At 44.4% G+C, this 10,986-nt stretch overlaps 1 protein-coding gene across 1 annotated transcript in view; it reads left to right on the top strand.

Annotated features, from left to right (window-relative positions):
* Positions 1–5,333: 5,333 nt before the first annotated feature.
* LOC139424509 (xylosyltransferase 1-like) overlaps positions 5,334–10,986 on the top strand; it is a 140,185-nt gene continuing 134,532 nt past the window's right edge. Inside the window, exon 1 of the mRNA XM_071176431.1 lies at positions 5,334–5,680. Within this exon, the coding sequence (XP_071032532.1) occupies positions 5,393–5,680 (288 nt within the window). The 5' untranslated portion in view covers positions 5,334–5,392. The remainder of the gene's footprint in view (positions 5,681–10,986) is intronic.

The following is a 10,986-nucleotide window of genomic DNA, read 5'->3' as shown; positions in this document are numbered from 1 at the left end:
TGTGCAGTGTTGGTTGGTTTCTACTGTGTGATAGGGTGTGCAGTGTTGGTTGGTTTCTACTGTGTGGTAGGTTGTGCAGTGTTGGTTGGTTTCTACTGTGTGATAGGGTGCGCAGTGTTGGTTGGTTTCTACTGTGTGGTAGGTTGTGCAGTGTTGGTTGGTTTCTACTGTGTGATAGGGTGTGCAGTGTTGGTTGGTTTCTACTGTGTGATAGGTTGTGCAGTGTTGGTTGGTTTCTACTGTGTGATAGGTTGTGCAGTGTTGGTTTGTTTCTACTGTGTGATAGGTTGTGCAGTGTTGGTTGGTTTCTACTGTGTGATAGGGTGTGCAGTGTTGGTTGGTTTCTACTGTGTGATAGGTTGTGCAGTGTTGGTTGGTTTCTACTGTGTGATAGGCTGTGCAGTGTTGGTTGGTTTCTACTGTGTGATAGGTTGTGCAGTGTTGGTTGGTTTCTACTGTGTGATAGGGTGTGCAGTGTTGGTTGGTTTCTACTGTGTGATAGGTTGTGCAGTGTTGGTTGGTTTCTACTGTGTGATAGGTTGTGCAGTGTTGGTTGGTTTCTACTGTGTGATAGGTTGTGCAGTGTTGGTTGGTTTCTACTGTGTGATAGGTTGTGCAGTGTTGGTTGGTTTCTACTGTGTGATAGGGTGTGCAGTGTTGGTTGGTTTCTACTGTGTGATAGGTTGTGCAGTGTTGGTTGGTTTCTACTGTGTGATAGGTTGTGCAGTGTTGGTTGGTTTCTACTGTGTGATAGGTTGTGCAGTGTTGGTTGGTTTCTACTGTGTGATAGGTTGTGCAGTGTTGGTTGGTTTCTACTGTGTGATAGGTTGTGCAGTGTTGGTTGGTTTCTACTGTGTGATAGGGTGTGCAGTGTTGGTTGGTTTCTACTGTGTGATAGGTTGTGCAGTGTTGGTTGGTTTCTACTGTGTGATAGGTTGTGCAGTGTTGGTTGGTTTCTACTGTGTGATAGGTTGTGCAGTGTTGGTTGGTTTCTACTGTGTGATAGGGTGTGCAGTGTTGGTTGGTTTCTACTGTGTGATAGGTTGTGCAGTGTTGGTTGGTTTCTACTGTGTGATAGGTTGTGCAGTGTTGGTTGGTTTCTACTGTGTGATAGGTTGTGCAGTGTTGGTTGGTTTCTACTGTGTGATAGGGTGTGCAGTGTTGGTTGGTTTCTACTGTGTGATAGGCTGTGCAGTGTTGCAGTGGAATATATTGATTTATCCATGATTTATCCATCTCCTTGTCGGAAGTCTCACACACACACACACACACACACACACACACACACACACACACACACTTATACATTCTGCTCTCTGTCTCAGCACCGTGTCACCTGGGAGAACATGGCTGAACTTATGTAGAGGATTACAGAACTGCTGCAGAGCGTGACTCACACACAGGCTTGGGCACACACACACACATCCACACACTCACGCACAAATACACACACACCTAGACCCCCCCCCCCCCCACACACACACACACACACACAGCAACCTTCCCCCAGATCCACCATTAACTATGACTGCTGTAGATGGAGTGGGATTACTCTCCCTGCGACATGTGCCACCTTTATGCTGAACGGCTTCAATGTCACAACACGAACCAGTCACCGGCTCTGCAGGGACCAAATTTATGCGACACGTCCCCATGACACTTTACATGACTCCCAAGTGACCTTTGCCTGAACTGTGGGGACAGGGGCGGCGTTAGGTGAGGCTTGTCCTTAAGCGCAGATCTAGGATCAGCTTACCCTTCCTGAACGATAAGTTTAGCCATTGTGGGGGAAAAACAAAACAACATCAAATTGACCTTTGATCAGTCTCTTCTCTAGGGGCTAATTCACCCTACTACCCTGCATGGACTCTGACTCTATAACCCTCTAACCCTGTGACCTATTCACCTTTGACCACAAGAACAGGAACTCAATACAAACCCTGTTGTCTAACACGATTAGATAGAGTATGAGCCCTCAACATGTCAGTGTTACACCAACTAATTACCAAGGATCTCCTTTCAACACATTCCATGTATCCTTCCTTTTTGTGTGCTTCGACCAAACCCGTAGCCATGATGTCAGAATGTGACTAGCCATCTCTGTCTTCTGTCTTATTCTACTATTGAATGAAAAGATTGACCTCTCCACCGCTCCCCAAACGCTACGTCTCAGGGACAAGCGAATGAGGAACCCAAGGCATGACCAGTCATCTCACCTGACCCACACATACCCTCTCCCTCAGACTTATTTTCTGTTCTGACTGACACTGCAGAGAAGAAGGAGAGAGAGAGAGAGAGAGAGAGAGAGAGAGAGAGAGAGAGAGAGAGAGAGAGAGAGAGAGAGACAGAGACAGAGACAGAAAGAGATGCAACCTAGCACCAATCTGGTCAGTGTTGGTCCGTGTCTGTGCTTGACTGATGGGGGCGTCAGCTTTAATTAAATTCATCAGCCGTGGGGACCGGAAGCCATGGCTGCGGCGACAGTGGGCCGAAGCTATCCCCCAGGCAACGGAGCATTGGCTAATGAGAAGAGAAGAGCTAGTTCTGCTGCCTGAGAAGTTGTAGTTGTACCCTTTCTCGCTTTCTGATATTCTCTCTCTCTCTCTCTCTCTCCCTCCTCAGTCTCTCAACTTCTCTTTGTGTGCCCCTGCCTCTTCCTGTCCCTCCTACATCTCTCTCTGTCTCTCTCGCTAAAACCTTCTACCTCTACATTTTTCTCACATTCCTTCTGTCTCCCGTCTCTTTCACCTGACTTTTAGTCTTCTCTATTTTTCTCACTTTCTCTCCCCCAGACTTTCTTTCTCCTTGTCCATTATTTCTACTCTCTCTTTCCTCTCTTCTTCTTTTCTCCTCCCTTATTCTTTGCCTTTCCTCACATGCTCATCCATATCACGTTCTCTCTCTCTCTCTCTCTCTCTCTCTCTTAGTTTGTCTCTCTCCCTTCTTTCTTTCCCACTGTCTCTCACCTTGACAACATTTTTAAAATGTAGAAGACGTTCAAATGTCTCAGGAATGTGTGTGAGCACAAAGCTATTTTCAATTTCAATGTGCCGTTTATCAATTAGTATGGTGTGTGTGTGCGTGCGTGTGTGTGTGTGATCTGGGGGTCCTTATCGCTTTTGGACAGTAACATAGATTTTTGTTTGCCCAAGGTAATAGCACCTTGTTAATCAAATGTGTGCTGCAATTTAAATGCTAAATAAATGCTAAGGAAACTTTCATGGAATGTACAATATGAACATACTGTATATTAAATATAATATAGTTGTCTTGTCAATGGATGAATAGAAGCAGTCTTGGCCCAACTGGTCCTCTTTTGTCCATGTACCCACTTGAGTTCTTGCATCCGGTTGATATTACTGCACGTCTTGTTGGGTGAATGGACAAACGTTTCACCCATACTGCCAGGTAAAATTGAATGGCGTGTGGGTTGGTGCTAGACTACCTTCTGTTGCTAGGATACAGCTCAAATTAACATGATACAGCTCAAATTAACACCGTTTGTGCCTAATGTCAGATATCTGTCTGTTTTCGATTGGCAGCTAGGCTGAGAATAAACACTATCTACAAATGCAAGGCATGCTGTCAATGTGTGGCATGTCATAATTAACCAGTCTGGAGAAAACACAACAAGGTCAGAGACTAATAACTATGTATTTTTGTTTCAGCCAAGGCTGTTGTTTTGAGCTTTGCATAATGTGCTTTGTTCTAGCCTTTCTGCCTCTCAAATGTATTCCTTCAGGTGAAACACACACACGCACACACACACACAGTGGTCTGTGTACTTACTGTCTGCCGAAAAATAATAACTCACCCTACCTAATGCTACCATCTCCGCATTTCCGCCTGTAGTCACACTCTGTAATCCAACTCTTATTGAAAAGGTTGAGATATGCAAAACCTGCCTTCAAAATATCAGAGAAACAATTTTCCTGTTTTGCACCAATTATGCAATTTTCGTCTTACCAAACCCACCCATCAATTTGTGTCCGCTAGGCCTGGTGTACTGTTGGTAGACACACACTCTGTGTGAATGCTATCTTATTTATTCACCGTCAGTGGTTCATTGCCCTTAAGCAAACAGCAGAACAGCCTCGGTGTGGATTGCCTAGTTGATAGTGTTTGTTGACTAATTAAAGGGTAGCAGTGTGGACTTATAAGGAAGGAAGGGAGAACACACACACATTCACGCTGCAAATACACACTGCAAATACAAACACGCATACAGAGCTGATGTAGTAGTCCCAGTAGATACTACATCAGCCCTGTGTGTGTGTGTGTGTGTGTGTCTGTGTGTGTGTGTGTGTGTGTATTTGTGTGTGTGTATTTGTGTCTGTGTGTTCTCCCTTCCTTATAAGTCCCAGTAGCTGTACTAGCTCAGCCTTGGCAGACAATTAGATAGCGAAGGTATGCTTGCCAGAAAATTAAGCACAATGCACAGGGGCACACAGAGTAAATATGGATGGAAATCCTCTACATCCATTACAAGAAGTTGCTGTAGTATAACTTTGGGCTTGATACTATTGTAAGACCTAGCTCCATTGGAGTCCTCCCTACCGTTCATACACAGCTGTAGGCATAGACTTAGGCCATTTCTTAAGAATCAAATCATGTTGAAGTGAACTTGGGGTTAACCCCCCACGGAGACTCGAACACAGGTCCAGCGACTGTCAAGCCAACAGCTTAACTGTTAAATCAAGAGGTCCGAACTTCTTGGCGAGGTCATTACGTGTTGGATTAAGGTCGCTACAATATACTGTACATGAATAACTCTCCTTTTATAGCTCTTATGGTCATTTGGTACATTGGTTATGTTTGAAATGCACATGAAGTGGCATCAATAATTGAATGCATAAGGGGATGGTGAGGGTTGGTCCTAGTGGAGCCTACAGTACATGGGATGGATGTGAGCTTGTATTCTATGTGTAAGAAGCTGCAGCGATACACATTTTCTGTGAGCACTGTCCATGGTACTGATATTGTTCAACGGTACATTGTGTTCACCCACATCAACGTTTCCAAAAATATTTTTTGTTTGTTGGTTTGTTTAATCATTAAATGTCGTGGATAGGTATCACGTACATGTGGGAGGTGATAACCCACGTGCTTCGTGCTGATGTATTTTATACAAGAATTCCAGACGGAGGACTCTCATTCACCGTCGCTGTGATTCAGAACATTCGGTGAAGATCCTGAGCTCGCGCGTAACGTCTTTCAACCACACGATGGCTCCGTGCTGCCTCCTCTCCTCGACGCTCCTCCTAGCCATCGTGAGCTAGATCAAAAAAAAAAATCAACTCCAGTGGTCTCTCCGCTCCTGCTGTCTGTCGCGCAACGCAGAGGCAGGCTAGCCGACCTTCTCCTCTCGAGTCCTAGCAGTCAAAGAGTGAAGATGGTTGGCGGCTCGTGCGCTCGCAGGTTGGCCCGCCGCTCGCGTTCCGCCTTGATAGCGGCTCTCACCGTGCTGCTGGTCCAGACGCTGATAGTGTGGAACTTCAGTAGCCTCGATTCCGGGGAAGAACGGGAAAACGGCGGCGGTGGCGCGTCGAACATGAGGGAGAAGAGAGACCGGGTCGGCGGCGGTGGCTACAAAGGCAGCAGCGAGTATATGAAGCGCGAGGTTCAGCTACAGCACCATCCTCCACAAGGGAAAGGAACGGTTCGTCACATACAGCAGCCGGTAAGACTGTGGCGCTACTGCTGTTACACGTAGCTATTACATCCATTTTACCTACGGCCCATTTTAAGTGACTGATAAAGACATAGCCGAAGACTGCATGGGCTACAACCGCTGCTTGAATGATTGTTCCTGTCTGCCAATCTATGCCTGGCGCTTTGGTAGACTGGATGGGCACAGACGCTCAAATGAATTAACCGAACCACCTCTGGCTCTGGCGGCTGTATTCATTTTCAAATCGAGATCCTTTTAAATGGAGATGTGCTACTCTGACATGTTACATCGACGTCGCTAGCGTCCCAGCCTCCCGCGCAAAGAGTGACAGATGTACGATGTTGTAGGGATGTTTCCAAATCCAAAACATTATGAAGAGGAACATAATGACAACTGAACGAACCCACATTGGGTCTCCTTCAAATCCATTCGTTGTGTAGCCTACTGTAAATCTCATTTAAAAAATCCACTGGGTGTGAATTTGAACCCAAAACGGTATAATCCAAGCAATATTTAATCACAACAAATCCTCTAAGGTCATTTCAGATGCTAAATCGATGCCCCGGGCTACTTACTTTAGGCTACTGCTCGTTATAGGTCAGAAATTATTATTTGCCCTTACAGATGACAATTTCAGTGACACACACGACTGTGTAATGGCCATTTGAAACGCGTAATTTGCTAATTGTGTATCAATGCAAAACCGCTTAATGGACTAGTTCATGTGAAAATACCACAGGGAAATGACTGCGTGGTGATCGGAGTAGCCACATATAGTTTATGCAAACGCTACATTAGAGGGAAATGAGAAATGTAAACATGTACTTGCGAACTCTTGGCTCTAACCAATAAATGTGCAAATAACCTACACTTTTGGATCGTTGGCGGTTTATGAACGCCATACTACATTAGTTCAGCACCGAATTGAGACCAAATCAAGTTGAAACATTGTTACCACACTACCTATACAGCCGTGGTTTAAATCCACACGCTCCGGGATCCCAGATGATCACTGGTCTGTTTGTTGAAATAGTCGTAGTATTAGCAAACACTGGATGGGCAAATGGATAAATCATGCTTAATTAAATTACAGTAGCCTACAGGTTGACATCTGTTCGGTTGTTAATCAATCAATCTTTGACTGATTTTGTCAAGAGATATGCAGTCTCATAATCATTTTATTCCATGGCACTAATATGGATATTATATTATTACCACAATACTATAAGCAATATGACATCTGGACTTTTTTGTTGTTGAAAAATATGGTGTGTTGTAACCTATTTGCTGTCGCAATATTTGGAAAACATTGCATCACATTGTATGGGATGTATAATCCCGTCACTATGGATACAGTAGCTTTGATATGGTTGTTATGGGAGATATGCTGTAGACTACAGTAGTGTAGGTTCCTCAGTCCTCATATAGCATCTCTCTACACTCTCATCTATCTCCTACGGGTGGTGGGAGCTGTGACTCAGTCTATCCATCAACTGTGTGTGTGTGTGTGTGTGTGTGTGTGTGTGTGTGTGTGTGTGTGTGTGTGTGTGTTTGCCCTCAGGCTACACAACAACAACATAATGTATGGTAAGTCATTCCAAGGACAGAAACGTGATGAAGATGTCAAGACAGACCTGCTAGGAGTGTGTTTGTGTGTGTGTGTGCAGTGCACATATAGGGCTCTACCTGTTCAGAAGACAAGCAAGCCCCTTCCAGTCTCCAATGAGCCGTTTTGGGTGGTGGTATAAATTACCCCCAAATTACTGTATATATGTATTTTTGGTCATTGTTGTTCCGAAGCCACTGCTCCCAAGGTGCCGTGGTGTCAGGTTCACCCTGTACGGAGCTCTCACGCCCTGTTGCACTTTTCCCCAGTCTTCCCTGTACGGAGATTGCACGCTCCCAGTATCCAAACATGCTTGGCTTGAGATATGCGGTCACCTGTCGAGTGTCTGTAGCTAGCTACCTAGTTTAAATATCAACACTACTGCCACAGCAGCATATTTTGGGGCGGCAGGTAGCCTAGTGGTTAGAGTGTTGGGCCAGTAACCAAAAGGTTGTTGGATTGAATCCCCGAGCTGACAAGGTAACAAAATCTGTCGTTCTGCCCTTGAACGAGGCAGTTAACCCACCGTTCCTAGGCAGTCATTGAAAATAAGAATATGTTTTTAACTGACTTGCCTAGTTAAATAAAAGTTAAATTAAAAAAAAATTAAAAAGTATTTTATTCACACTTGATTTTTGCTTACATCATCATCAATATTCAGTCTGGTCGGCTGATACACAGCAGAGAGAGACAGAAAGACATAGAGGTCAATTACAATCAGTAAAATAAATGGAGCTAGCTAACAAGCAGATTTACATCATCATCAACATCAGTGATCAGCTGATAGCCCACCCTCTTTTCCCCATGTCAATCATCTCTGTCTTTAGGATTCACTTTAACTAGCTTGCCTAGAATTTCTAAAGATGATGAGTGGGTGTGTGGTTGCAGGAATAAACAGGCCTATGCTCCAAAACTGTTAAAATGGTCCCCTGCAGAGGCATTTGGTACTTTTTGAGCACCTGCCCCCTGAAAGGTCTGTGCACAGCCCTGGGTGTGTGTGTGTGTTCGCTATGCTATAACAGCATCAGTCTGAGAGACACACTAACAGACCAGGAAGTGGTTTTATCACTGTTCCTGTCCAGTAGTGTGGCTGAATTAGCTAAATAGTTCTTGAGTTTTTATTTTATTTATTTATCTGTTATTTTACCAGGTAAGTTGACTGAGAACACGTTCTCATTTGCAGCAACGACCAGGGGAATAGTTACAGGGGAGAGGAGGGGGATGAATGAGCCAATTGTAAACTGAGGATTATTAGGTGACTGTGATGGTTTGAGGGTCAGATTGGGAATTTAGCCAGGACACCGGGGTTAACACCCCTACTCTTACGATAAGTGCCATGGGATCTTTAATGACCTCAGAGAGTCATGACACCCATTTAACGTCCCATCCGAAAGACGGCACCCTACACAGGGCAATGTCCCCAATCACTGCCCTGGGGTATTGGGATATTTTTTTTGTGACCAGAGGAAAGAGTGCCTCCTACTGGCCCTCCAACACCACTTCCAGTAGCATCTGGTCTCCCATCCAGGGACTGACCAGGACCAACCCTGCTTAGCTTCAGAAGCAAGCCAGCAGTGGTATGCAGGGTGGAATGACACACAGAATCAATTGTGACTGGGCGACGGGAAGATGTGTGTCAAAACACATTCACGCCAAGACAATTGTGGCTGCAATCCCAAGTTGCACCATATTCCCTATATAGGTCACTACTTTTGTCCAGGGCACATACAGTTGACGTCGGAAATTTACATGCGCTTAGGTTGAGGTCATTAAAACTCATTTTTCAACCACTCCACAAATTTCTTGTTAACAAACTATAGTTTTGGCAAGTCGGTTAGGACATCTACTTTGTACATGACACAAGTCATTTTTCCAACAATTGTTTACAGACAGATTATTTTACTTATAATTCACTGTATCACAATTCCATTGGGTCAGAAGTTGACACTAAGTTGACTGTGCCTTTAAACAGCTTGGAAAATTCCAGAAAATTATGTCATGGCTTTAGAAGCTTCTGATAGGCTAATTGACATAATTTGACTCAATTGGAGGTGTAGTGTACCTGTGGATGTATTTCAAGGCCTACCTTCAAACTCAGTGCCTCAGTGCTTGACATCATGGGAAAATCTAAAGAAATCAGTCAATTGTAGACCTCCACATGTCTGGTTCATCCTTGGGAGCAATTTCCAAACGCCTGAAGGTACCACGTTCATCTGTACAAACAATAGTACGCAAGTATAAACACCATGGGAGCATGCAGCCGTCATAACGCTCAGGAAGGAGACGTGTTCTGTCTCCTAGAGATGAATGAACTTTGGTGCGAAAAGTGCAAATCAATCCCAGAACAACAGCAAAGGACCTTGTGAAGAAGCTGGAGGAAACAGGTACAAAAGTATCTATATCCACAGTAAAATGAGTCCTACAGTATATCGACATAACCTGAAAGGCCGCTCAGCAAGGAAGAAGCCACTGCTCCAAAACCGCCATAAAAAAGCCAGACTACGTTTTGCAACTGCACATGGGGACAAAGATCGTACTTTTTGGAGAAGTGTCCTCTGGTCTGATGAAACAAAAATAGAACTGTTTGGCCATAATGACCATCATTATGTTTGGAGGAAAAAGGGGGAGGCTTGCAAGCCGAAGAACACCATCCCAACTGTCAAGCATGGGGGTGGCAGCATCATGTTGTGGGGGTGCTTTCCTGCAGGAGGGACTGGTGCACTTCACAAAATAGATGGCATCATGAGGATGGAAAATTATGTGGATATATTGAAGCAACATCTCAAGACATCAGTCAGGAAGTTAAAGCTTGGTCACAAAGCCCTGACCTCAAATCTATAGAACATTTGTGGGCAGGACTGAAAAAGCGTGTGTGAGCAAGGAGGCCTACAAACCTGACTCAGTTACTCCAGCTCTGTCAGGAGGAATGGGCCAAAATTCACCCAACTTATTGTGGGAAGTTTGTGGAAGGCTACCCGAAACGTTTGACCCAAGTTAAACAATTTAAAGGCAATGCTACCAAATACTAATTGAGTGTATGTAAACTTCTGACCCACTGGGAATGTGATGAAAGAAACAAAAGCTGAAATAAATAATTCTCTCTACTATTATTCTGACATTTCACATTCTTAAAATAAAGTGGTGATCCTAACTGACCTAAGACAGGGAATTTTTACTAGGATTAAATGTCAGGAATTGTGAAAAACTGAGTTTAAATGTATTTGGCTAAGGTGCATGTAAACTTCTGACTTCAACTGTATGTCCTGTAGTGCACTATATAGGGAATAGGGTGCCATTTGGGACACATGCAGGTATTCCTCAAGAAGCGTTTACCATTATAACTGGCACAACAGATCCTGTGACCTTTTCAATGTAACATGGAGAGCATGGTACTTATGCTTCATCTACGATGCCTTGCGGTTGCCAGATAATGTGCGCTACAATGCCTTCCGGTTGCCAGGTAAAATGCCGGATTGGCCTGTTTGTCAGCTTGCCTTTCTCTTTTGTTGGTCGTTCTCTGGTGTGTGTGTGTGATGGTTCGTCAGAGTCTATGTCTGTTGCGCCTCGGGTAACATACATAAACTAACTGATACTGCTGCACCATAATGCTGCTGAATCATCACCCAGAGTGACAGGTGTTGTTATCAGTAGGTGTTTCCAGGTCAAACTAATTGAAAGGAAAGATGATGCCTAGGCTACTGTACATGCA

This window comes from Oncorhynchus clarkii, chromosome 13 (genome assembly GCF_045791955.1).
Source record: "Oncorhynchus clarkii lewisi isolate Uvic-CL-2024 chromosome 13, UVic_Ocla_1.0, whole genome shotgun sequence".
Taxonomy (NCBI): Eukaryota; Metazoa; Chordata; class Actinopteri; order Salmoniformes; family Salmonidae; genus Oncorhynchus; species Oncorhynchus clarkii.
Note: the sequence above shows the minus strand (reverse complement) of the source record. Positions and strands in the feature narration are given on the sequence as shown.